Raw genomic sequence first — 26,124 nt, 5'->3', positions numbered from 1 at the left:
ATAAAGAGAAATATTGCAAAACAGTACAAGTTTTTCAGCATACCTGATTTCAGGGTAGTACCTGGCAATTGCAGTTTGTCTCTCTTCCAAACGCTGTATCAAGGCTGTTTCTTTAGGTTTAAAATAATCAATAAGTAGCTCCATATATTTAAAACTACTTTCTATGTTAATGGCCTGTCATTTGGCAAGTAAATCTGGATATCTGGAGCCATAGGTAGGCATGCGAAAAATACGTAGCCCCCCTTGGAATGACTTTAAAATGCAGGCATGCCTCGAAATGCATACGTTGCCATTGAAAATGTTTCAGTTTGTATAACCCATCTTCCAACTCTTTAAAAAGTTGTATAAATTCTTCTTTAATTACCTGAGCAGTAACATCTTGCTTCTCATGGTTAAAGTTCAAGGGCAACAAAGGATTCAGTCCTGCTGTCAATAATTTCTTAACATAGCCAGAATTTTCCTTGGATATCAGTCTAGGACAATAGTCAAGTTCCACTTCACCACTTTCTGCCATGTTACTCCTTGTGAAGAAACAGAAGTTTATAAAGTAGGCAAACAGCAACCAGTATTCAAATGTTACAAATTAGTTAAAGTAAATTCTAAGTTAATGTTTGGTCTGACATTTTTAAATTAATGTAGTCTTCCAAGACTTGCTGAATATTGAAAAATCATTTTATGATGCTGGGCTTGTTTAACAGTGAATTGCTAATGTAATTTTTAGGCTGCAACATTTTAAAATAGAAGAATTACTCAATGGGCTAGTTCTGCTTGAATTATCAGTTTTGCCTGCGGAGGTTGCATAAATGGTTGTTAATGAATTGCTAGTTTTCCTTAGTCTTGTTTGTCATTTGTCTGTTTAGAATGTACTGGAAATGAGTCCCATCAATTGCCTTTCTGGAATTTATTGAAAATGATTCTAAGAGGCATGGATTAGCCAGTTTGTTTACTTGTGCAATTGCATTGCTTATGAAGTAGTGGCTAGGAAGTTATATTGGACTGACTGATTTGGTTATAGCCACTTTTTAATAGTTTACTCTGTTAAACCAATTAATATAGTGTTGGGTCTTTCTCTGGTTCGATTCTCAGCTGGGGTGTCTTATTTGTGGAGTCTGCTTGTCCTCCCTGTGTTTGCGTGGGTTTACTCCGGTGCTTTGGTTTCCTCCCCCATTCCCAAGACATGCTGCAGGTGGATTGGACATTCTAAATTGCCTCTTGATGTCTGTGTGTGCCTTCTGAGAACAGTTGGGCACCAGGCTAACAACGTGACACAGTAAAACTCTGCTGTCGCTTGTTCCGCAGACCAATGATCCACTGTGGTGACCCCTAATGGGGGCAGCTGAAAGGAGAAGAAGAAGATGATTGCAATTTTGAGTCTGTGCACTGATCTGTTGGATAGTGTATTGAATGTAGTATAGGGGATTGTAGCATTCAAAATTAATTATTAGTTGCATGTGACTCCCATCTTGTTTTTTTCATTAAGTAATTATCCTGCTCAGCACGTAGAACTTAGTCTTGCGCACAGCAACATCTTGGTGCTTAGCTCTAGGTAGCTCCACAACTGAGAACGTTATATTTTGTTTGATGATACCTGTTAGACTAGACAATTTTTTTCAATACCCGGAGAATGCATATACCTTGTCTGATGCACCCAAAATAACCCTCCTGCACTAACCAGATAAAACATGCAAAATATAGTTACTATCATTAAGTAAGCAAGTATAGCAATGTGTTAATTTGATATACTACAGACACCTTTGCTTATGCTTTATCGTTTAACATCTTTTATAAGGTTTTGGCACCACTTCTCTGACCAAATACAGGTACAGTTAAACAACTCACACTTGGTTAGGATACCATATTGAGTTTGAATTTAACTGTTGAAAGATTGTGATTAAAACTTCTATAGAAGCCATCTTTCATAGTTAGTACTGCACTCGAGTTGCTAGTAAATAATTCACCACCCTTGTAGTCCTCTTCAGGCAACTTGATGTGGACCCAGTACATGCTGATTTAGATTATTTAAGTGCTACACAGTAGTTTTTAACTTATATCGGTAGTATATCCTGTTCTTAAAATTCATTAGACTAGTATCTCCTTTTATTTTGAAGTTTTTTTTTAATAGGTCTTTTTTCCATGACATAGCTGAAGTGGGAATTTGACTCCCCTAAAGGCTAGCTAGAATCCACTGTCTTTTTAGGGTATCACTATGAATGTATGCCCTCTGGTAGGGATAGTGCTGTAAACCACAGGACTCGAGACACTTGGCAGTAGAGCTCTTCCAGGTAGCTAATAGATTCTTTCTAGCTAGACTACTAAGTTCATCTTTAAATAAACCTCAAAATATGTGTTGTTATGTTGTGGTTTATTTTATCTGAGGTCTGAACTGCTGTCCATGGCAGCTGCAGAATCAAATGACAAGACTCTGTGCCCCGAATCCACTGTTTTAGGCAAGTGTAGGGTGATTGTGCTATGGACATTTAAAAATATATTTTTTAAACTTTGGCAGAAACTTAAATTACTTTCAGACTCTTGCCAAAGGAATAGTACCTGCTGGAGGGTTACTGTTACAATTCCACTTAACCATGCTTGCTATTTGCAAATAGGGATTCCCTGTGAATAGCTTAGAGCTTGTGCTTACTGATAATTTACCTTTAATTCAGCAACAGCTTTTTTTCAGGAATCCTGTTCTTTTTTGACAAAATCAAAAGGATGCATTTTACAAATAAACTTAAAAAAACTACTGTTGTTACTGCATGTTTATGTGCAATTAAAATAAAAAGGCAGATTAAGGAAAGGATAATTGCTGCTCACTGTTTTTTTTTTTTAGGTTGCAGAGAGCTAGTCGTGATCCTCTCAACTGGCCACAGTGCGGCTTTACTTCTCTCCCCAACTAGTCTGGCATATCATTTGTACTTTTTATACGTCACCTTCCTGTAATCCAACAAATCATAACCTACTAATCACATTCAAAACAATCCACACTCGCATCCTGCCATTCCAATGTACATATCTGAATCCCACTGAGCTATTCCTTTGGCTGTATTTTGTCCTTCTGATAAGGCCAAACTCACTCCTTTAAATTTGTATGTCAGATGCAACTATAGTAACTCTTCACCAGCATTCCCGTCTTGCTAACCTCCCGCCATCACTCCTTAAGTGGTTAGATCATCTTTCTGCTGTCTTATTTTTATTAAACCCACCACTCCTTCTCTAACCTAAGTGCCAGTGAAGTTCAGTATTCTCATCTACAGTCTAAACCTAGGTGGCATATAGGTATGGTAGATGAGAAAGCCCGCCTCTGTCACACAACTTATTTTGCTCCTTGCAATCTAAGTGGCGGAGAGGTTGTATTATGTTCTTCAGCATTCTTCTAAAATCCCACATAACTCACAAGTCAAAGAAGAAATTTACGCCACTCTACCAATACTCTTCAACCTAGGTGGCAGCTGTGTAATCCTCTCCCCATCCACTTAACTTATCTTGCTTTTTCTGCTTGCCCTTCAGCTTTATAATCTAAGTGGCGGTAGGCTATTTCTTGCTTCTACTGGACATGTTTCACTAAACTTCCTCCACCATTCACAGCCTAGGTGGCAGATAGGTTGCACTTTTCTTCTCCATTATTTTTCTTAACTCTGCTTCGTAGTGTAGGTGGCAGCTCGGTTATCTGTATCGCTGCTATACAACTATTAGTCATTCCACCACTCACAACCAGATGACAGCACTTTTCTTATCCATTATTCATCCTAAACGCCTTCCCTTAATCTCAATTCTGGCTCATACTCCCACATCACTTCTTTACCTACTTCTCAACCTAAGTGAAAGCTAGATCAAATTATTTTGGTTTCCACTCCTTTCTTATTCAGGCTATCCCACTACATTAAAGAGCAAATGTCAATTGGTTATCTGAACTTCTGTAAATCTTTTATTCTCCACTCATTCTGCTCCTTGCAACCTAGGTGGCAGATGTTTGTACTGCCTTCTTCCAGCTAGTCATAACAAATGCTCCTCCCCAAGTTGCAACGTATCCTTACTGCACTACACTACTATAACTCTGTAAAGCTATTTACCTATTTCTTCCACTATGTCTCTTCCAAACAGCTACTTAACTCTTCTTTCTTTTTTTTAATTTCTGCAAATCTTCTGGGTTTCTAATAAGACCTGTTGCTCTTACTACTATTGGACCTGTTTGGGTATCTATTTTCCACATTGCTCTCATTTCTGCCTGCAGAGCCTGATATTTTTATGACTTCATGTCTCTCTGTACACAAGACATTGTAGTCAGTGGGTGTGGCAATTTCAATGATCAAAGCTACTTTTAGTTTCTTTTCTTGGACCACTGTATCCACTTTTCTAGCATCTATCTTTTGAACTACTTCCTTCTCATAAGTACCAAATCACTTCAGTCATGATAAATCAGAATCTTGTTCTCTGTTGGGCTCATATCAAGTCTTCTTTGCAGTATCCTTTGGCTCTGTAACAGCTTTCTACCATGCATAAATGTTATACAGTTTCTATTGTCGTGGTTCCCTTAACTTTCAGAAACAAAACCCAACCATTAGCAACCTTCACCAGGCATTTCTCACGTAGAGGAAAATGACCAGAGTCGCTGGAGGGTCTGCAAAATCCCAATTCTTAAGAGAAAAAAATCTCCACAACCCAAACTCTCATAGAAAGAAATAAGTCATAAACACACAACCAACACCTCCCCTAACCCTCCCCCATTTAGTAGCAGCACTAGTTTGCAGAGATGTGTAGATCATTCCTAAACTCTCTGTTAAAGCTGTAACCAGTTAATTCCATTTATCCTCAAAGTTATAATGCCAAAGATGTCTGCTCAGTGACCAAGAAGCGGATTCGAGATCTCCCACTGTGAAAACAAGCCAGTTAAAGCTATTAATTTAGGGTAGATTTATTTACTGTCTAGTAATTACACTGCCTGGATGCCAACAAAGAAGAAATTTGGGTAAATTTGAGGAAATTGACCAGAAAAGAAGAAACATTTCTGGCCTAGAAGAATCATGCTGCTGTCTAACAAAAAGAAGTTAAAATTTCATCTTTGATACAGGTGATGACTTCCAGTAATTTAGATGAAAAATAAAGCAAGCATTCTTAGAGGTGTCTTAAAATAAATGAAACACTGAAGGAATATATAAAGGTAAATAACAAATCTGTGAAAAAAAAAGAAGTTTTAGCTATTCAGATGAACTTTTAAAATTGTAAAATTCAAGAGTCTGAAATGCAGAGAAGGCTGGCTGAGTGAGACTGCTCAAGAAGAGTTTTTTCTAAAATTGTAGAGCAAAGACTGAGCACACAGAACCTAAGAAGAAACTAGAAGGAACAGACCGTTAAAGTACAGCTATGCATCTGCACTAGTGTTCCAAAGCAGGATTTAATTGTGAGTGCACATCATTTCTGTGCTCCAAATCTTACAGTGGGAAAGCATACTATTTAGTAAATATGCAATCCTGCTAGCAGAAAGAGATGCTTCTGACAGAATTTTGGCAGAAGGGAAAGTATAAGTTTTGGAGAGCAGACTGTGGAAAATTTCATTATATGCTGTGTACCAGGCAAAAGAGAAGCAATTTTGTTCCAGGAATTGGGGAATGTCAAGAGGCAGTTGTAAGATTCAGGCTGCTGTATTCAGCATTCTTCAGAATGTTTTTTTTTTCCCTGGAAAATGAGACATTGTTGTATGCAGAACTGGCCAAGGAAAACAACAATAATAATTATAAATAAAAGATTTAGCCCAAAGAGTGAGCCACCAAGCAGAAGAGAATTATGCTTTTAATACTTCTGGCGGTAACAAAATCCTTCTAAAGAGTTTGCCAGTGAAACCTTTTCCATTGTTCTAAGGGAAATGCTTGAGTAACAGAAAAATGCATCCTAGCTGATTAGAAGACCCAGGAGGAGAGGGGCAAGAAAAAAGGCAATAACTTTGTGAAATTAGTGAATAAATGGGAGAATATAAAGAATCAGTCCTATTTAAATATATAAATATACATGTGAAATGTGGTTTTGCAAGAAGTGGCTGAAGAAAATGTGGAATTTTTGTGTATGAAAAAAGACTTTTTGAACAGAAAAAGATACATAGAGACGCTATCGATTTCAGGAATGTACATGTCTTTACTTGGCCGAGGAGTGAGCTGAGTAGGATGACTAGACAGGGGAGGGGTAATACCCCTGTAAATAGGGCGACCTTGCCGAATAATAGAGAGGCACTGAGTTTAAATGTGCCTGGAAATGAGGCACTGAGTTTAAATGTGCCTGGAAATGTGGATAATGTACATCAAGATAATGATGTTTCTAGTGAAGTTTTCAATGAGGAAAATGTAGTTAACAGTGATGCACACAATGTTTATAGTGCTGATAATATTAATAATGTGAATGTAATAATGAATGATATGAGTAATATGGACGGCTGTATACAGGGTGATGGGGTTGGTGTATCAGGGAGTCAGACTGTCTATGCTGATAAGCCTGAGACCTGTGTAGTGAATGTGAAACCTGGACCTGTAGTTTGCAGCAAGATTAGTACTGCTTTTAAGTCTGTAGCCACTGGCTCGAAAGGACCATGCCCTTTCCCCATCAACGATCAACAGAGGAGAGGGAGGACCAGGTCCATGAGCAGAGGGAGGCAAAAACTTAAAGTGTCAGGGGAGGAACACACAGGCCCCACGTTAAAGAAGATGTGGGAGCCTGTGAATCCACATTAGTATGGAATTTATCTCAGAAGATTTTGGATAAGGATGAGTTAGATCTCTTGGATAAAGGACTCTCCTTTATACCCTCGACTAAAAGTGACATAACAGATAATGTTATGGATGTTGAACTATTTAGTAGGAATGTACAGCTTAAGTTAGAATTTAACAATATTGCCCCATTAGAAGGACTTAGATTTTGTAAACCCAGTATGTACAATCCTGACCTCTACCCCCTGTTGGATGCCTTTACTAAACTGGTTGAAGAGGATTTACACCAGATGGAACTTAATAGAAAGTCCATGAGAAGAAGGGGGAACTTATCTGTTGGACATAGGACTGCCTTGAATCAACTTAAATGTGATGATGCCATTAGAATCAGACCTGCCGATTAAAGGCGGACTGACAGTGGTAATGAACACATTTGATTATGACAATAATATAGTGTCTATGTTAAATGATGAGAAGTTTTATGGTATACTTTCTATGGGGGAAGTGGAGATTTTGGTGTTCAGGTTGTATGACATGCTGGATGATCTTTTGAAATGTAATGTGATTACACTTGAGTTACATACATTTCTGAAAGTAGATTGTCCACTCATACCAGTCATACAGGGACTCCCCAGCGTTCATAAGGACCCCCACCATCCACCAATGAGACCTATAGTGGCAGGGAGGGGTTGGGTGACAGAATCCATGTCTTTGTATCTGGAGAAGTTCCTAAGACCAGTAATGGACAAGATACCACATGTTCTAAGAGACAGGAAACAGTTTCTTATTGAATTATATGAAGAACCAAGGTTACTGTCTGTAGATTTTGAGTATGTGTTTGTGACCTTAGCTGTACAATCACTGTTTACCGTGATTTCAAATGAAGATGTTATTAGCTGTAGACACCACTCATTGATAAGGTACACTGAACACAGTGACAAGTTTATAGATCTTTTGTGTTCACTTTTAGAAGCTGTCCTTGAAAATAACATTTTTATGTTTAGTGAACAGGTCTACATTCAGCGAGATGGTGTAGCTATGGGCACGTCCTGTGCCAATATCTACACCAACTTGGTTATGACCACTTGGGAGAGAGAGAAACTTTTCCCTTTAAACAGCTTCCAGAATTACGTTTGTTTTTACCAACACTTTGTGGATGACCTGTTTCTATTATGGACAGGAGGAGAGAAATGACTTGTAGAGTTCCTAGATAAGATAAATGGGCTCACCAATTATTTGAAGTATACCATGGTCAATTCAAACACTTGTATAGCATTCTTGGATGTCTTTGTGGAGAAGTCAGGGGACGGGACCCTGAATACTGATGGTTATAGGAAGCAATGCTACAGGAATACACTTCTGCATAGGAAGAGTATGCACCCAAGGTATGTGTTTAAGAATGTGATCAAAGGTCAGGTTATGAGAGCTTCTAGGTCCAACCCCACTGATGGGGTATTTCAGAATGAGTTGAAGGGATTGCAAGATAGGCTGTTGGCTGGATCCTATAATGTGGATGAAGTATGTGAGGGTTTCAAAGGAGTTGAGGCATTGAGGGGTAGTAGTGTCTGCCCTTACTTTTCATCAGATGACCTGGGTATGAACCCAGTTGAGACCCCCCCCCCATGTCCAGAAATCAGGGTTCCCATATTCTATACACCGGATACCAGTGAGATCAAAGACATCATTGTTAAGAACTGGGGTGTATTGACAGTGGATCCAACCATTAAGGAGCTGGTAGGTGACCATCCTACTTTCATGTATAAAAATAAGAACAATTTAAAGAGACTTCTATGCTACTCGAGAGCTAGCATTGATCTTGGTGCCATTGATTCACAGTGTACCAGTCGCTGTGGTAGATGCAATTTTTGTGATTATATCGATGACAGTGCAATGTTTATACATCTAGTCACGAAGCACGAGTTCAAATTTAGTGTTAGTGCAGATTGTTTGACAGAACACTTTGTCTATTTGGCAAGCTATATAATATGCTCTGCATATTACGCTGGGAAGACCGACAGAAAATTAAGGGACAGGATAAGAGAACATGTCTATCAGATTCGTATAGTCTCCGATACCAATGCACTTTCCAAACATGTCCATGAGTGTGGCCACCAGCATAGTTTTAAGTTTATGGTGAGCCAGACTATTAGTCCCAGTAGTCAAGGAGGGGACCTTAGAAACTTCACTGAAAGATGTGAGCTTAACTGGATTATTAGACTTAGGGCCAACAAAACCCCAGGCCCGAATGATAAAGTACCCCAGAAACCCTTATTAAAAGCACATAGGCTTATAGCCAAGTAATTGATAGAGTAATACCTCTGTGCTGACACATGCATATCATTTTTGAGCATGAGAATTAATGTGTGTAGTCTGTTTGCATGCATTATATCCGCGGTGGTGGTGCTGCGGTAGCGTTGTCGCCTCAAAGCAAGACGTTGCCCCGTTTGATTCTCAGCTAAGAGCGTCTTCTGTGGAGACATGCGTGAATGGGCGTACCTTCGTTGAAGGTTATGCGTTAGGGCCAGCAACTCAGCACGTAAAAATCAACTGCCAATCATTAGCGGACCGGAGTTCCGCTGTGGCGACCCCTAACCGGGAAAAGCCGAAAGACGCAACAAGAGTCTGTTTGCATGCATTATATATTCCTCATTATGGAACATGTTTTTATGAGCATTTTTGTGTTACTTTATGTTTTGATGACACGTGCATATAATTTTTCAGTATGAGAATTGATGTGTGTAGTTTGTTTGCATGCATTATATATTCCTCATTATAGAACATATTTTTATGAGCATTTTTTGTGTTACTCTATGTCTTGAAAGAGCACAGTTCCATTGTATGTTTGGATTTTAGTTTTCTACAAATTTATCACGAATAATCATTTTTAAACTATGTGGTTAATGTATTTTATGTTTTTAAATTATGATATATTTATAAGTAGTAGGCTATATTTTTAGTCTTTTAGTGTGAGATTCTTTTAGTGAGAATACCACTTTAATGAAATTGAAGGAATTAGCTACAGGTTGGATTAATCATTTGTTTAATTGGTATACTATGGAAGTATAAAAGTAGAATTGTTCTTGTCTTCAAAGTTTTAACGGTCTGAGGAAGCCCGAAGGGGTGAAAGCGCTTACCAGTGCATGAATAAATTGAGTTTTTATTCCAGTTTGGACTGTTCCTGTGTTCGATACTTGTGTGGAAGGAATTTATATGCTGTTGAGTATTTGCAGGCTTTGTTTGCTCCTTTACCATCTTTATTTTGCTTTAAAATTTTGCTGCTGGTTTTTTGGTAAGGAGCATTTACTCCATGGTATCATCATTTTGTGTTTGATCATGTATAAAGTTCTTTAGATATGCTAATTCCAGGAACATGTCTTTTAAATGTTATTCTTTACCACCATCATCATATGCTGTTGTCTAAAAAGAAACGTGACCACCTCATAAATTGTCCATTCGTTAGGCTTCTCTTCTGCCATTTTGAGTAGTGGCTAGAGAAATGTAAATAGTTGTTAAAGAATGTAGTTTATTTTATGTGTAGTGTATAAAATAATTTCTTTCTTTATCGTTATATAAATTGCCATAGAGATAATTTATGCCATTCTTGTCACATTTGTGTATGAATTTTAAAAACTCACAAGATGACTCCAAATAAAAAAAATCCTTCCAAATCTTGACATCCCCTTTCTATAAAATAAATATATCATTAAGAAAGTGTAAATATACTTTTATTAGTTAGCCTGTTTGACTCCTAGAAGTATAAGATCACATTAGGAAATGCAGGTGCTAATTTGGTACATGTAGCAACTCTGTATTTTTGCTGAAAGTATTCACCTCTAAAGAATATAAATATTTCCATAAATATCAGCATTTGATAGGGACTGGTCTGCAGCCAAAGCTTCAGAAAACCAAGCCACACCAATGTCACAAGGTATGCAAGTCAATAAAATATTTTATGTCTGAAGTAACAGCAAATTCATTCACAACATTTGCAATAGGCTCAAGAAAGGAATTACGTAAAGTTTAGAGTATGGTCTTAAATTCTTTAACTTAGGATCCACAAAGGGTGCAAGGGGTTCAGTTATGGAACCAGTAGAAGATAATATAGGGCTGAAGTGGTGTGGGGGATATCACAGATTGTGGAGTAAAACATTAATGGGCAATAGAGATGTTAGAATGATGGCACTTTCAGGGAAGTCTTCAGGGACTGATGGTCTTCTTGTGGAAGTTTGAAGTTGAGAGGGCAGAAAATGGTAAAGATCTGGAAGGTTTTTGCTTAACAATATTTTAAGGGAACTACAGTACATTGGAAGAAAGATGTGGTGACTGCCTATCCAGGAAGTAAAGACCCTTCAGATCCAGCTTCCTATACATCCATTTCAATTTTAAACCATGATTATAACGTGTTTGTAGTGCATGGAATGCAGTGATTACACTCTGATGATGTTCGGAAAAAGACAAACCAGTTAAGAGCCCGAGTGGCGCATGACCTGACCTTAACAAACGGTAAGCACCCCTTGTTCCCCTTGCTGAAGTTGTTGCACCAGCCTGTGCAATCTTCCAGTACTGTTCAGCAAATGACCAACTTCCTCAACTAAGTTCAATTACTAAAATAACATGATGTGTTAGTATTAATTTCCTGAAGAATATGAACTCTGGAACTCAAATAAATGCGTGCCATTATTTAGTGACTTCATTCCTCAGTGGTTTGTCCAAAAAACACATATTTTATAAGGAACACACCAAAAACATGAAGAAATAATCTGGGTGTCCTGGAACAATCTGGGCAGTTCAACAGTACGAACGGTGAGTGTAAGTGAATGGTGAGTGTAAATGTAATGGGCTGTGTTACACTACCTCTGTTGGCAGTGCTTGCTAAGGACTATATGGCTTTGAAAGCCAGGAGAGCACCTAGTGATTTTTTTGTCCCCTGTAACTAGTAGTACATGGAGCAGATTATGCACTAAAAAGAACTGTGATCAGTTCACTGATCTTAACCTTAAATTATGTGTTGGAGACATGGATGCCAAGATTCATCTCTCGAGCTTTGCTCTTGTGAATTTCTTGGTATCCATGTTTCGAACACATAATAAGCAGGTTATCTAAGACCCAGTCAACCCTCTGTATCTATACTAGTAAAAAAATGGCAACGTTTTTGCCAAAATTGATCCATTACCTATGGAGCAATATGGTTTTACGGAGTGGTAAACATGCAACAACATTAATAGAACAGCAGTGATCCAAAGGGAAGCAGAGTACAAGAAAATGCCACTATTTTTTCATGAGTTTTGATGCAGAGAAAGCATTTGATAAGAATCATTTGGGTTTTTATGAGTAGGGCAATAGCAGCTTTATGTTCCCTGATAGAATAATTTGGTTAATTAGGAGGATTTATTAAGATTCTGGGGCAAAAATTAAGTTGGGAGAGTTTCTCTTTGACAAGCTGTGTTTTGAGCAGTGGAACAAGGCAGGGACCCCCCCCCTTTGTTGTTTGTTTTATATTTAAATCCATTAGCAAAGAAATTAGACTAAAAATTTCAAGGATATGTAACTGGTATTGTAATCGAGACAGGTTAGCTTTATTAGCAGATATTATTATGTAGTTGACAGTAGTGCAACGGATAGTGTTGTCACCTCACAGCAAGAGGTTCTGGAGTTCGATCCTCAGTTGGGGTGCCTTCTGTGCAGAGTCTGCATGTCCTCCCTGTGTTCATGTTGTTTTCCTCCGGGATTCGAGTGCTCCGGTTTCCTCCCACATTCCAAACGCATGCAATAGGTGGATTGGGCACTTTAAATCGTCCATAGTTGTGAACGTGTGTGCGAGTGTGTGGTGTGGAAGAATTACTTTGGCAGAACTAGCCACCTGGCAGTGTAAACCTTGGCTCTAGATAATTGTTACTGTTGAAGTGACTCATCAAGCCCATGTGCAAAAATGGGGAAAAAGGGTTGTGGATGGATGGATATATTCAGAAAATGATGTGTTAGTGTTGAATATATTTGAGACAGTCTTGGGGCCTTTTCAGGATATAAAGTAAATGAAAGTCAAATGAAGGTTTTAGAAGTAAACTATGTACCCAAACAAGAACTGGTTCAGCAGTACCCATATTTATGGGAACACGATAAAATTAAGTATTTATGTCTATGTAAACCACAAAACAATACGAGCGGTAGAAACCAGGTTTAATTTTCTAGAATTAACTAAAGATGAATTTAAATGCTTTAATAGGGAATAATACATCATTAGTTAATTCTAGAAAATTAAACCTGGTTTCTACCGCTCGTATTGGTTTCAGTTCGTATTTTGTTTTATCCAGTTTGTCGTTTTTTTGTGGTTTACGTGTTTTCATGGCGAACGAAACCGGAGCAGGTAGCCAAGTTCTTCTCTTTTGTCAAGATGAAGAGAACAACCTACGTATTTCTAACCAGGAAACTTCGAATTTGGACAATTCGATCGGAAATTTAACAGCACTGGTTCAAGTACTGTTGGGGCGAGTTGACGCTCTAACACAAAGACTTGATGCACCAGCACCTTACGGTTCTAACTTACAGCAGCAAAGCCGGATTTTGTCCACCGAAAACACAAGGAACATTGAAGCGCCAAACGCAGTTTTAAACCAGAATGCAGCACCTAATTTGAATGCGGCTATTCCAGCCATTCCATCTACTTCTCACGCTGACAACAATACAGTTTTGAAGAACCTGCAATTAGCCAGGTGGAGTATTCCGCACGGGGAATCCATAATACAAGAAAGTGGCTCACCGTCTATCACTTCTTTTTTGGACAACAATAACTTTTTTTTTCTTGGGATTCAAACGGGCAGTCAATATCAGAGCCAGCCTATTGTAAGTACTTTGTCTACTACTATTAATGACTTTGACTATAAACTTTTTCATTGTAGAAAGCTGCAACTAGAGGTCGCCTATTTATCAGAGTGCATAGAGAAAAAAGTTGTACCTAAGGGTTTACACCAATGGCGATACCCTACAGGTTTAATCGAAAATTCTCCTTTTCACCAAGAACTGTTGAAAATGTTTGACAGGCAGGGTGTAGAATTTCTAAATGGACTGATTATTCACTATAAAACTGAGATTGGGGACTTGAAAGGCGACTTGGAAATCTTGGAACACACCATCAGAACACACAAAGAATTTCCAAGATATAAATACGAATATGCTCGTATTTTCTCAAGCATAGATGCCACCATCACTAAGTTGCTAATAAATAAAAAGAAAAAAATAGCGCGGGATGTCTGTGATTACACCAACAACAAGGCCTATCCAAGGCCTCCAGTTTTCCATTTAAGAATTTCCAATGTCTCTAATCAATCTATCAGGTTTCTTGATGAAAACAATATAGACTTGACAGACAATGAAACTTAACAACGACTTTACTCTGGACGAACCACAAACACAACAACTGAGGCGTAGCGAAAGACTAAATAGTAACAAAAATAATAGAAATAATGAGATGGTTAACATCAATAATCAACAACAAAGTTCCAATAATAATCACAATAACAACGATGATACGTCACCTCAGGGTTTTCACAGGAATCGCAACGGTTCCCAGAACAACCATCAATCGAACAAGAGACAATACCCATCCAGGAACAAGAGGAGACAATTAGCAGTACAACGCTAAATGTTTACCCCTCAATACTTAAGAGCACAGGGGGCGACTTTAGTGTCTACAACTTCACAGAATTGGTCATTAAACAAGAATGGGTTGATTTTTTCTCAAAAGGCCTTTCCTTTGTTCCCAGTAAAAAGATGGATCTAGTTAAAATCATTATAGATTTAAAACTATTTGTTCGCAAATTGAATTTAAATGCTTTAATAGGGAATAATACAGCTTTAGTTAATTCTGGTTTCTACCGCTCGTATTGGTTTCAGTTCGCATTTTGTTTTATCCAGTTTGTCGTTTTTTTGTGGTTTACGTGTTTTCATCGCGAACAAAACCGGAGCAGGTAGCCAAGTTCTTCTCTTTTCTCAAGATGAAGAGAACAACCTACGTATTTCTAACCAGGAAACTTCGAATTTGGACAATTCGATCAGAAATTTAACAGCACTGGTTCAAGTACTGTTGGGGCGAGTTGACGCTCTAACACAAAGACTTGATGCGCCAGCATCTTACGGTTCTAACTTACAGCAGCAAAGCCGGATTTTGTCCACCGAAAACACAAGGAACATTGAAGCGCCAAACGCAGTTTTAAACCAGAATGCAGCACCTAATTTGAATGCGGCTATTCCAGCCATTCCATCTACTTCTCACGCTGACAACAATACAGTTTTGAAGAACCCGCAATTAGCCAGGCAGAGTATTCCGCACGGGGAAGCCATAATACAAGAAAGTGGCTCACCGTCTATCACTTCTTTTTTGGACAACAATAACTTTTTTTCTCTTGGGATTCAAACGGGCAGTCAACATCAGAGCCAGCCTATTGTAAGTACTTTGTCTACTACTATTAATGACTTTGACTATAAACTTTTTCGTTGTAGAAAGCTGCAACTAGAGGTCGCCTATTTATCAGAGTGCATATAGAAAAACGTTGTACCTAAGGGTTTACGCCAATGGCGATACCCTACAGGTTTAATCGAAAATTCTCCTTTTCACCAAGAACTGTTGAAAATGTTTGACAGGCAGGGTGTAGAATTTCTAAATGGACTGATTATTCACTATAAAACTGAGATTGGGGACTTGAAAGGCGACTTGGAAATCTTGGAACACACCATCAAAACGCACGAAGAATTTCCAAGATATAAATACGAATATTCTCGTATTTTCTCAAGCATAGATGCCACCATCACTAAGTTGCTAATCAATAAAAAGAAAAAAATAGCGCGGGATGTCTGTGATTACACCAACAACAAGGCCTATCCAAGGCCTCCAGTTTTCCATTTAAGAATTTCCAATGTCTCTAATCAATCTATCAGGTTTCTTGATGAAAACAATATAGACTTGACAGACAATGAAACTAACAATGACTTTACTCTGGACGAACCACAAACACAACAACTGAGGCGTAGCGAAAGACTAAATAGTAACAAAAATAATAGAAATAATGAGATGGTTAACATCAATAATCAACAACAAAGTTCCAATAATAATCACAATAACAACGCTGATACGTCACCTCAGGGTTTTCACAGGAATCGCAACGGTTCCCAGAACAACCATCAATTGAACAAGAGACAATACCCATCCAGGAACAAGAGGAGACAGAGGAGGAGATAATTAGCAGTACAACGCTAAATGTTTACCCCTCAATACTTAAGAGCACAGGGGGCGACTTTAGTGTCTACAACTTCACAGAATTGGTCATTAAACAAGAATGGGTTGATTTTTTCTCAAAAGGCCTTTCCTTTGTTCCCAGTAAAAAGATGGATCTAGTTAAAATCATTATAGATTTAAAACTATTTGTTCGCAAATTGAATTTAAATGCTTTAATAGGGAATAATACATCTTTAGTTAATTCTAGAAAATTAAACCTGGTTTCTACCGCTCATATTGGTTTCAGTTCGCATTTTGATTTATGTCTATGGATTAAAAATGATTCTATTATGGCAACTAAGATATGTGAGAAGAGAATAAACAAGTATAGAAATGAAGAAAATGAAAGTTCTTGATTGTGTATGGTGAGATGCAAGCAGTGAAAATGTCTCTAGTCCGTTTAATTTTATTTACCGGTCAGGCATATTTTTATCATCTGGAGGAGAAGTTGTGGATGATTACTAAAGAACTGAAGGAATTTATTTGGGAAAAGAAGACAAGAGTTAAGTGAGATAAGTTGATTTCTTCCCATAGAACAAGGTGGTTTAGGATTACCTGATTTGAAGGGCTATTTTAGAGCTATATAATTAAGGCTCCTATGCAGAAGGTTACACATCAAAAAAATGATGATGAAACAGGGCAGGGGTGCTTGAGAAGTAAGGAGAGAGCAGGATTTTAGATGCAGGTCTTTAAGGAGGGTAACAACCAAAATACAGAGTGTTGTTTTTATAATGTAGCATGAAGTATTCTAAGAAGCAAGTCAACAAGTGGAATGGAGGAAGGGGGTTTACCTATAGGAATGACTGAAAGTAGGTATAGGAAGTAGGTAGGAGGGGTTGGAATTTACTGGAGAAAATTAACAAAGGAACCACGTTTTTAGAGTAAATGACTATAGAGGGAGACGGTGAGGCTAAGCAGAAGTTTGGACTGCAGGTTAGAAACTACCTTCCCTGTAGAGAATGGTAACCAAGTGAAGGCCAAGAGAAAGGGATGGAGGAATGTTATCTGTTGTGTTTTTTAGTTTAGTGTAGATCAGAAAGTATCTTTAAAAAGGAATTGGTAGTAAGGCATATAACATATTGCATGTTACTTGTATGAATCAATCAGAGGAGGTTTGAAAAGATTGGGAAGAGAGAATGGAAGGTAGTATAAAAAGGAAGCACAGGAGGACATTTTGTACTGCTCCCAAGCATGTAACAAAGTGCAAAAGGTTTAGGAGATTTGTGATTTTTGCTTGGAAGTGTTTGCATAGGTATTTTTATAAATCAAGTAGACTTCAGAAAAAAAATGTGTCTGGTAGACAGAAAGTGTTAGAGGTGTGATGGGAAAGAGGCAGTTGAGAACATGTCTTCTTTTTTTTGGGGGGGGGGGGGCTAATAGTTGGCAGATTTTGCAAATGTTGTACAGAATATGTTGTCAATCTTCAGGGGAGCAAATGGTTTTAACTACATAAATGATTCTTTTGAGCTTCACAGGATCTGAATTCCCCAGACTTGGCCTTAAGATTAATGCTATTGGCTGCAAAAAAGCAATTACTAAAAAATAGAAGTCCAAAATTTAGACCAACTGTAACTGAAGTACCAAATATTGTGAAGTGGGATCCTTAGAAAAAAGCATTAGAAAGAGGAAGGAGCACATTACATAGAAATATGTGGAAACTATGGGAACAATACATGAAAGAAGAACAGCATTCAGGAGTAGTGACATTTAAGTGAAGGCAGGAATTAAACAAATTATGTAATGCTGGAGTGAATGAATATTGTTAAAATGCATGTTGTATGAAAATACAGGAAGTGTTATGGTTTTGTTTTGTTTTACTGTATAGGTACCAATCTACTTAAAATGTTTTTAAAAAGTTATATCAGTAGCTTTCTACAGTCTTAACTATTAGCTAGCTGAAAGTGAAACAGTCTTAAACTTTGTTGAAATTACTGTCAGTGAAATCAAAAAGCTTCTGAAAAATCTAAATACCTCATACTCTGTGTAGCATATTTCACCCAACTTTCTTAAGACAGTCAGATGATAAAATCACAGAACCACTCACCCACATATTTAACCTCTGCCTCTCTACAGGAAGTGTGACCCCCCCCTGCATGTAAGCATGACATTGATGCCCCACTCCAAGTAGCCTCCTGCTCTGTATATCAAGAGCAGCTGTAGCTAAGACTACACTGCTTCAAAATTATGCCGGGCTGCTTATCATTACTAACCCTACACTCAGCATATAACACACAAGGATTCCAGATAACTGAAAACAAGATATTCAGATTTGCCCTACTGGCAGACTCCTGTTCACATCATTCTTTAGCTGACTAAATTGACTGCGTCACCAAGGCTTCCATTCTGTTTAGCTCACTCATGTTCAGAATTAATAAACTAAAGATATTGTCCCCTTTTCAGAAGAAAATTTTCACTGAAATAATATAGTTATCGCTTAAGAGAAAACCAGGAGAATAACATGACCTTTGCCTGACCTTGTTTCAAAACTGTAATAGATGGCAAAAGTCTTCTCTGGGTCAGACCCTGCTACTTGGAATCCACTCCCCGGAGAAGTCGGATCTTAAGAAGCACTGCATGACTTCAAAAAAGCTCTGATAAAATGCTTAAACAGTGAAGCAAGGTGCAGTTGCTTTAAGTACAATGGCTAATACATCCGTAGCCATGAACATTTCCTGTATTAATAAAACACTGCAAAGCAATCCATGACGTTTGCAATGTAATGTATGTATTGTGTAAGGCATGCTATAAACTGTATACATAATCTGGATTTAATTTCCTGTTTTATACTGTGTAATGTGGTGTTCTGTCTGTTTCTAGTATGTTTTGTGTTGTGTCTCTAATCTTGTTGCCTTTGCAAAGTTTGTATTTTGCACGTATAAAAGATGCATACATTTAATCTGTGAGCCCAGATCATGGCTGAAAAGGGTCAGTAGACCAACCCACGCACTTGGTCATCAAATAGCAACTGAATAAAAAAAAAAAAAAAAAAAACTTACACAGTGTATAAACTAAACAAAATCTTAAAATTCATCTCCATCTTACACACAAAATTTACTTTTCTTAGAAAAGGCCTTACTGTCAAAGTGATTCTCTGTCTACATAGTGAACACAGCACAACTCTTCAAACCTAATCTTTAGAACTCTTCGTGACATACTGCATAGTTATGGAAAAAATGGAATGTTATGTTCTCAATAAACAATGATGCAATCATCCATTCATAAGACATATTGAATGTACTTGCAGAAAAAAAATGATCAAACTTTGCAGAGTAGTACAGAAACATCCCTAGAAATTCCTTTATAGGTAGAGACATGATAAATTCTGCCAGAAGAACAATTAAGTCAAAATTCCATGGGACCAGAAAATATACCTTATGTATTTTTATACATATTAAAGGAAACCTAAACAGTTTAAAGTTTTGTATTTTGGGTAAGCCTTTTTGTTTTGAAAATGGGGGTATATTTATTCAAAAATTACTTGAATTAGAAACCAAAATGATTTTAAAATATAATACTTTGAAACCTGGTGGACTTATTTTGGAATTGAGCACTTAAATTGTTAGAATTAATATGAATATTATTGTTTAAGTTATAGATGATAGTATCTATTTATTCATCTAGCTATTTAATTAATGACACTTTTTTGTATTGACTGGTTTTACTTTTAAAATTCATTGTGAAAGTTATTGTGTGATTTATTGTGAATGTTACTTTAAAATAATGTGGCTGTTTAGTTAATTAATTGCAGATGCTTTGTAAATTAGAATCAATCATACAATTACAAATGTGTATATATACCTTTGTTAGCATACACTTTTTGTGATCCTTTGAAGGCGAAAGGCCAAGGTACCAGATCGCGAATAAAGAACTGGCTAAGTACTTGGACTGTGTTTATATATTGCTGTTCCTCAAGTGTTTGTAGAAAATTCTAATCGTTGTCCAAGACTTTTACCAGTGATATGACTCAGGCAAGTGGAGCTTCGGGGCTGAACAATATGCCAGGAGCGTTCTGTTTTGCTGATATGGTCAATGAACGTGAAAGGAAATTTGTGAATTTGGATCCATGGAATGTTGGTGGAAGCAGTCAAGTAGATGACCGGTTTGTATCATTGGATAGACTTATGACTAAAGAAGTTGCCTTGTTCCTTGATACATGTCTTTTGGAGAAATATATTAACTTAAATCTAACACCCAGAGGCTTACGCATTGACAAGTTACCTGCTACTGTTTTTTCTGAGGAAGAAAATGACTTGCTGGATGAATGGAAACAAGCATCATTGGAGTGTACTACTAAGTGGCTCCGTATCTTAGTTAAACGGAACCAGAGGGCACATGATAAACTTAAAAGTGAAATTATGCACCTACAGGACGAGGTGGTGGAGGAGTCCTGTTTTAGGGTGCAATTTACTAAAATTAAAGAAAAGATTTCCAAATTAGAGAGTGACATTTTACAGCGGAAAAGGAACAAACTGTTGCGCAATATGAAGGACTACGAAACTGGCATCCTTTTTTCCTGGCAGCGTGAGATGACGCGTAGCAGATCAAAGGTCAGGAGAAGCTCACAGGGCAGCGTAGTGTGTCAGCGTCCTCGGGAGAACGAGAGAGAAATAATTTTGGTGCCAAAAATGTTACATTTGTAGACTTTATTAACAATGACAGTGTTGGTAATGAGGGCGCAAATGCTTCCTTGAATTCTTCCAAAACTGGTAGTTCCTTTCAGAATAACAAATCGGGTCGAGGAAGGAACGGTAGAAAGGGAAGAAACCGTTTCAAGGAATGAAAATGTGTGTGTGTGTCTGATGAACGGACTTTATGTTTAATTAATCTTTCTAATTTGGATATTAATGATGATATGAGATCAGTGTTACTAAAAGGCAGCAGATTTGTGCCCACGCATTTTCCTTCTCTTGGGGATTTGTATATGGAGCTGAAAATGTTTGTCAGAAAGTTGTATTTAAAAGTATATTTTTTGAATTACACTGTTAACACTGTGAATAGTTCATTTAATGAGAATGACATCGAATGTGGTGATGATGATGATTATTTGTTAAATTTATCTATATATGACTATGAAAATGCTGATTTCTGTTTTGAAGATGAAAATGTGGTCAATGTGGATGAAAATAATGAAAATATTGAAAACTTTTACACAGGTTATGGGAAATTGGTATTACCTTATTTAGCTTCAAACAATAAATTTACACCCAATATTAAGGTTCCTGTTATTGCCACATTTTTAAAGATTATATTTAAAGAAATGACCTTATTAATGAGCAAATTCCATAAGAATCAGAAACAATATAATCTGAATAAAAGTGAATGGAAGGCCTTAAAAAACATGATAAACATTAAAAAAGAATTCATCTTTAAGTGTGCAGATAAAGGTGGCAATTGGGTCATTACAGATAAATCTTTTTATTGTGAAATGGTACATGATTTACTTAAGAATGAGGCTGAATATAAATGTTTAGTCAAGGATCCTGTAACAGAATTCAACATTGAGCTATTGAACATACTGGAAAGAGGGGAACGTCTTGGCTTTTTTAGCCATAGTGATGTGTGCAAATTATATGTTAAAAACCCACTGACACCTATTTTTTATGTCTTACCTAAAGTGCATAAATGTCTAGAAAAACCTCCAGGTAGGCCAATAGTGTCAGGAATAGGTTCCTTTTTAAGTAATGTTAATCTTTGTTTGGACTTTCATCTGAAAAAACAGTTAGGTAAAGTGATAGCACATATCTCTAACACTCAAGAGTTAATAAATGAACTTTCCCATGTTAAATGGTGCAATGATTATTACTGGGTGACGATTGATGTGAAATCCCTATACACTAATATTAATAAAAGGTGGGGGTTGAAAGCGGTTATTGAGATGCTTGGTGATGGACCTAGAACTATGTTATTGATTCAACTACTAGAATTTTGTCTTACTCATAATTATTTTTGCTTTAATAATAAATTTTTCCTGCAATTACAAGGAACGGCTATGGGGACTGCATTTGCACCCTCATATGCCATTATGTACATGGGTTACTTTGAAAGACAATATATTTACCCAAGTTCCTTTTACAAAAAGAATGTTATAACTTATAAACGTTATATTGATGATCTTTTTTTGATATGCAGGGGTGATATTCTTGAATTTTTTGAAACCTTAAATAAGAAACCATGGTTTGACCTTTTCTTTTGAATATAGCAGGGAAAAGATTAATTTCCTAGATATAACATTATATCATCATGAGGACTATATTGGATATAGACCATTTAGGAAAGATACCTCAGTTAACATGTTCTTACATGCTGAGAGCATGCATCCTGGACACTTAGTGCATTCGCTACCTTTAGGTGAATTTAAAAGGATTTTTGACCACACTAGTGATGAAAATGAGAGGTATAGGAAATTAAATAATGTTGAACTGAGGCCAATTAAAAGAGGTTACAATATAGATCATTTATTAATGAGCAAAAATAAAATATTGGGGATTAATAATTGTGAGTATCGAAAATTTGAAAAGAGTTTGGTTAATTTTGATTATGAAGTATCTGAGAATATTACTAGTAGTATGGAGGAAGAAAAATTATTTTATGTTACTAAATTCTCCCCTCTATCGGATGAAGTAGTAAAGTTGGTGAGGAAGTATTGGCACTTAATTAGTGAAGATGAAAATATAGGTCATTTATTTCCTAAACATGTAACTTTTTCTTATAAGAGGGGGAAGAATTTAAAGGAGCTATTAAATTATAACTTCTTGAAAGGAAATGAAAGATCAAATCTCCCAGTAGGTACATATCCTTGTGGTCACTGTAGCATCTGTGCGAAGGCCATTAATAGGATTAATGGTATCCCGTTTTCCCCTAGATTTCACTTCAACTGTAGGTCAGTGGGAGTAGTGTATATACTAGGTTGCTCATGTAATAATATATGGTACACAGGGCAGACCAAAAGGATGGTTCGAGTTCGCATCCTGGAACATTTAAGGGATATTAAAAATCATAATGAAACTAGCCCTGTGGCTAAACACTTTTTTGACAATCATGGTGGTTGCATAAACAGTTTAAAGTTTTGTATTTTGGGTAAGCCCTTTTGTTTTGAAAATGGGGGTATATTTATTCAAAAATTTCTTGAATTAGAAACCAAAATGATTTTAAAATATAATACTTTGAAACCTGGTGGACTTAATTTGGAATTGAGCACTTAAATTGTTAGAATTAATATGAATGTTATTATTTAAGTTATAGATGATAGTATGTATTTATTCATCTAGCTATTTAATTAATGACACTTTTTTGTATTAACTGTTTTTACTTTTAAAATTCATTGTGAAAGTTATTGTGTGATTTATTGTGAATGTTACTTTAAAATAATGTGGCTGTTTAGTTAGTTAATTGCAGATGCTTTGTAAATTAGAATCAATCATACAATTAAAAATGTGTATATATACCTTTGTTAGCATACACTTTTTGTGATCCTTTGAAGGCGAAAGGCCGAGGTACCAGATTGTGAATAAAGAACTGGCTAAGTACTTGGACTGTGTTTGTATATTGCTGTTCCTCAAGTGTTTGTAGAAACCTAATTTATCCCTGTCAGTCATGTTACCCTCTTGGCTGGTGTGAACACAATGTACGTTGACAGGCTGTAGTACTAGTACCAGTTCACAAACTGTGGGCAGAATGGCTGACTTTATAGGTTCATAGGATGACACTAGGTTATTGGCCCAGAGGTCCTTATAAGCCTAGCCAAGAATTTCACCCATGTCCCCACAAAGTCAGCACTTATCTTCCCTGTCCAGCAGGGACACAGGTGGGATCCCAGGGGTGTATTTTCTGTTTCCCATCCACTCGTCCAGATTCCTCTTAAAAGGGCTAGAGAGGTACTCTGCTTGACATAGAGAGGGAGTCTATACTACAGATCGGAGAGTCTTTGGGACACAAATCTATCCTGCCAACAAGTTCTGTTAATATCACAGACCAGGTCGAGGCCTTGCGTGTGGAGTTTGACTTAAGGATATGCAGCAACTCCATCAAGGCTGTGTCCGAGATGGCCTTGTATGCCAGATACAGGTCGCCTTTGAGCAGTCTGTATGAGACTGAGTAGAGGGACAGAGCTTTTAGCCTATCTGTATAGGATAGATGTTTGAGACCCTGGGTTTTCCTGGTCAGGAACCTCTGTGGTCTCTCCAGCTGCTGTATGTACTTGGCAAGGTACATACAGAAGGGGCATTGTTCCCTGTAATTGGTCTGATAAGGTAGTACAGGGATGTTATGATCTCCTTGTTCCTGGATGAAATAACCTTACTTATGAGGTAGGTCATGTAGAAAGCCTTCCATACACTGGAGGGAACGTGGTGGTCAGAAGTCTGGTTGCTATCAACCTGGGTGCCCAAGTCCCTCACGACTAATTGTGTGCTTAGTACGTTGTTACTAATGTGATAATTAGTGGGGATGCCATTTTCCCCAATGGGGATAATGATGCATTTCTTGGCATTCAGTTTGAGGCCATGCTTCTGGCACCATTCATTAGTTTGGGTAAGGGCCTCTTGGAGGATGTTCACATCACTAGGGGAATTTAAGACGGCACCCAGCTTGCAGTCATTTGCAAACATGGTCAGCCACAGACCACTGGTTTTGGTTTGCATCTCAGAAAAGTATATCTCAAATACTAGAGGTCCCAAGACCAATCCTTGGGGTACACCGCTCGTTACAGGTCTACTACTAGAGGTGGCTTGCCCTATCAATGAGCCAGTTAGCTACCCATCTGGTAATATAGCTGAACAAGTGCACCTGGCCAACTATTTTGTAAAGCTAAGAGTTGCAGAAAGCCAACATATGTTGAAAGTTTTAGAGTAGGTAGCAATAGCATCAGTAGTGGCCAGGGAGAATATGTATGAAGTAAAGTGTTAAACCCTTGCAGGAAACCAGATATAAAGCCAGGCTGCGCACATTTTACAGGGCAGGCAGAGTTCCTGCAGACAATCCCATCAGCTAGCTCTGGTTTTGTTTAACATTCATGATATCTCTTGTTCTTGTCCTCTCCCTCTTCCTCTTAAAATGTTAAACTGCTGAGGATTGCAGTGAGTAATATCAGCCGTTAGTGTTCTGCATTTATTATTCAGAAAATGCATGTTGATGCAAAGCTTGTTCTGTTAACTTTTACTCTTTTTATTGTTCTTTGAAATTGTTTTTTTCTGATTTAAAAACAAAAATTTTCTGTACCACGAACACCTTTACTGAAGGCTTTTGTTCACTGTATTTTGGGAATTTATATGCCATCAGCAGCAGTTTCCAATACAGTTCTTTAACTTCCAAAAATGTTTTGCATAGTCACTTTGATTGCACTAGTAGCAGGGTGGTTCATGCTGCTACATGTTTCACATGTAGTTGTTTCTATGTAGGAAAGACTATTAGAATATGGGTGCATATTTATGCCATCAAGAGCAAAAAATATAATTTAGACATATGCTGACATGTTTGAATTTTAAGAAATTATTATTTTTAGTAGCTATCACTGAATGAGGTGATCAAATGCTTATTTTGGAAAATAACTTTGTTGGCATCTACTGTTTATAGCATATCAATTCCTGGATTTGAATGACAAGCATTAATTTAAAGTGTTTGAAATTATCATAAAATTCTTGGAGATATCATATTTTTTTATTTTTTTATGTGCATTTCTAATTTTATAGGATTTTAAGTATTTAATTGTGGTATCTGATGGTATATTTTTTGTCCACCTCCCTTGCTTCGTAATTCCTGGTCTCTACCCTAGTGCCCCTATCCATTGCCAGATCTTCAAGCCCCTTCTTTCATCCCTCCAAATTAACTTTCTGATTTTTCTAGGATGGGGCTGGCATGAAACTTAAAGATAGCCCAGGTAGGGGGTGTCTTGCCTGCAACTGTTTCTGCATGGGGAGGAAATTTCTGTGTTATTACTTACTTTCTTGTCCCTCTCATTCCCTTACACCTGTGCTGTAAACATCTAGTGGATACTTTCCTCTTCATGGACCATGACACTCCTTAAGGATTGCTGAGATGACCCCCCCCCCCCCGATAGGCATGCTCATCCCTCCCTGCCATCTCTTCAGACATCAGAGACACTAATCAAACATAGGTTGTATGGGAAATAGTTGGGGCTTTATCCCCTCTATGCCACCCTGATGGCTGATT

At 37.4% G+C, this 26,124-nt stretch overlaps 2 protein-coding genes across 3 annotated transcripts in view; one reads left to right on the top strand and one right to left on the bottom strand.

Annotated features, from left to right (window-relative positions):
• LOC122787535 (aldehyde dehydrogenase family 3 member A2-like) overlaps window positions 1-506 on the bottom strand; it is a 644,066-nt gene extending 643,560 nt beyond the window's left edge. The window contains exon 1 of one of the 2 annotated variants that reach the window (XM_044054295.1): window positions 365-506. In XM_044054295.1, coding sequence (XP_043910230.1) covers window positions 365-390 — 26 coding nt within the window. In that variant the 5' untranslated portion in view covers window positions 391-506. The remainder of the gene's footprint in view (window positions 1-364) is intronic. The other variant, XM_044054297.1, reaches the window with a different exon arrangement.
• GLOD4 (glyoxalase domain containing 4) overlaps window positions 1-26,124 on the top strand; it is a 354,560-nt gene that overhangs the window by 11,750 nt on the left and 316,686 nt on the right. The window lies entirely within an intron of this gene.

The sequence above is a fragment of the Protopterus annectens genome, chromosome 13.part0 (genome assembly GCF_019279795.1).
Source record: "Protopterus annectens isolate FY-2018-M chromosome 13.part0, PAN1.0, whole genome shotgun sequence".
Lineage (NCBI taxonomy): Eukaryota > Metazoa > Chordata > Ceratodontiformes > Protopteridae > Protopterus > Protopterus annectens.
The sequence above is the reverse complement of the archived record's forward strand: the minus strand, read 5'-3'. Positions and strand labels throughout refer to the sequence as shown.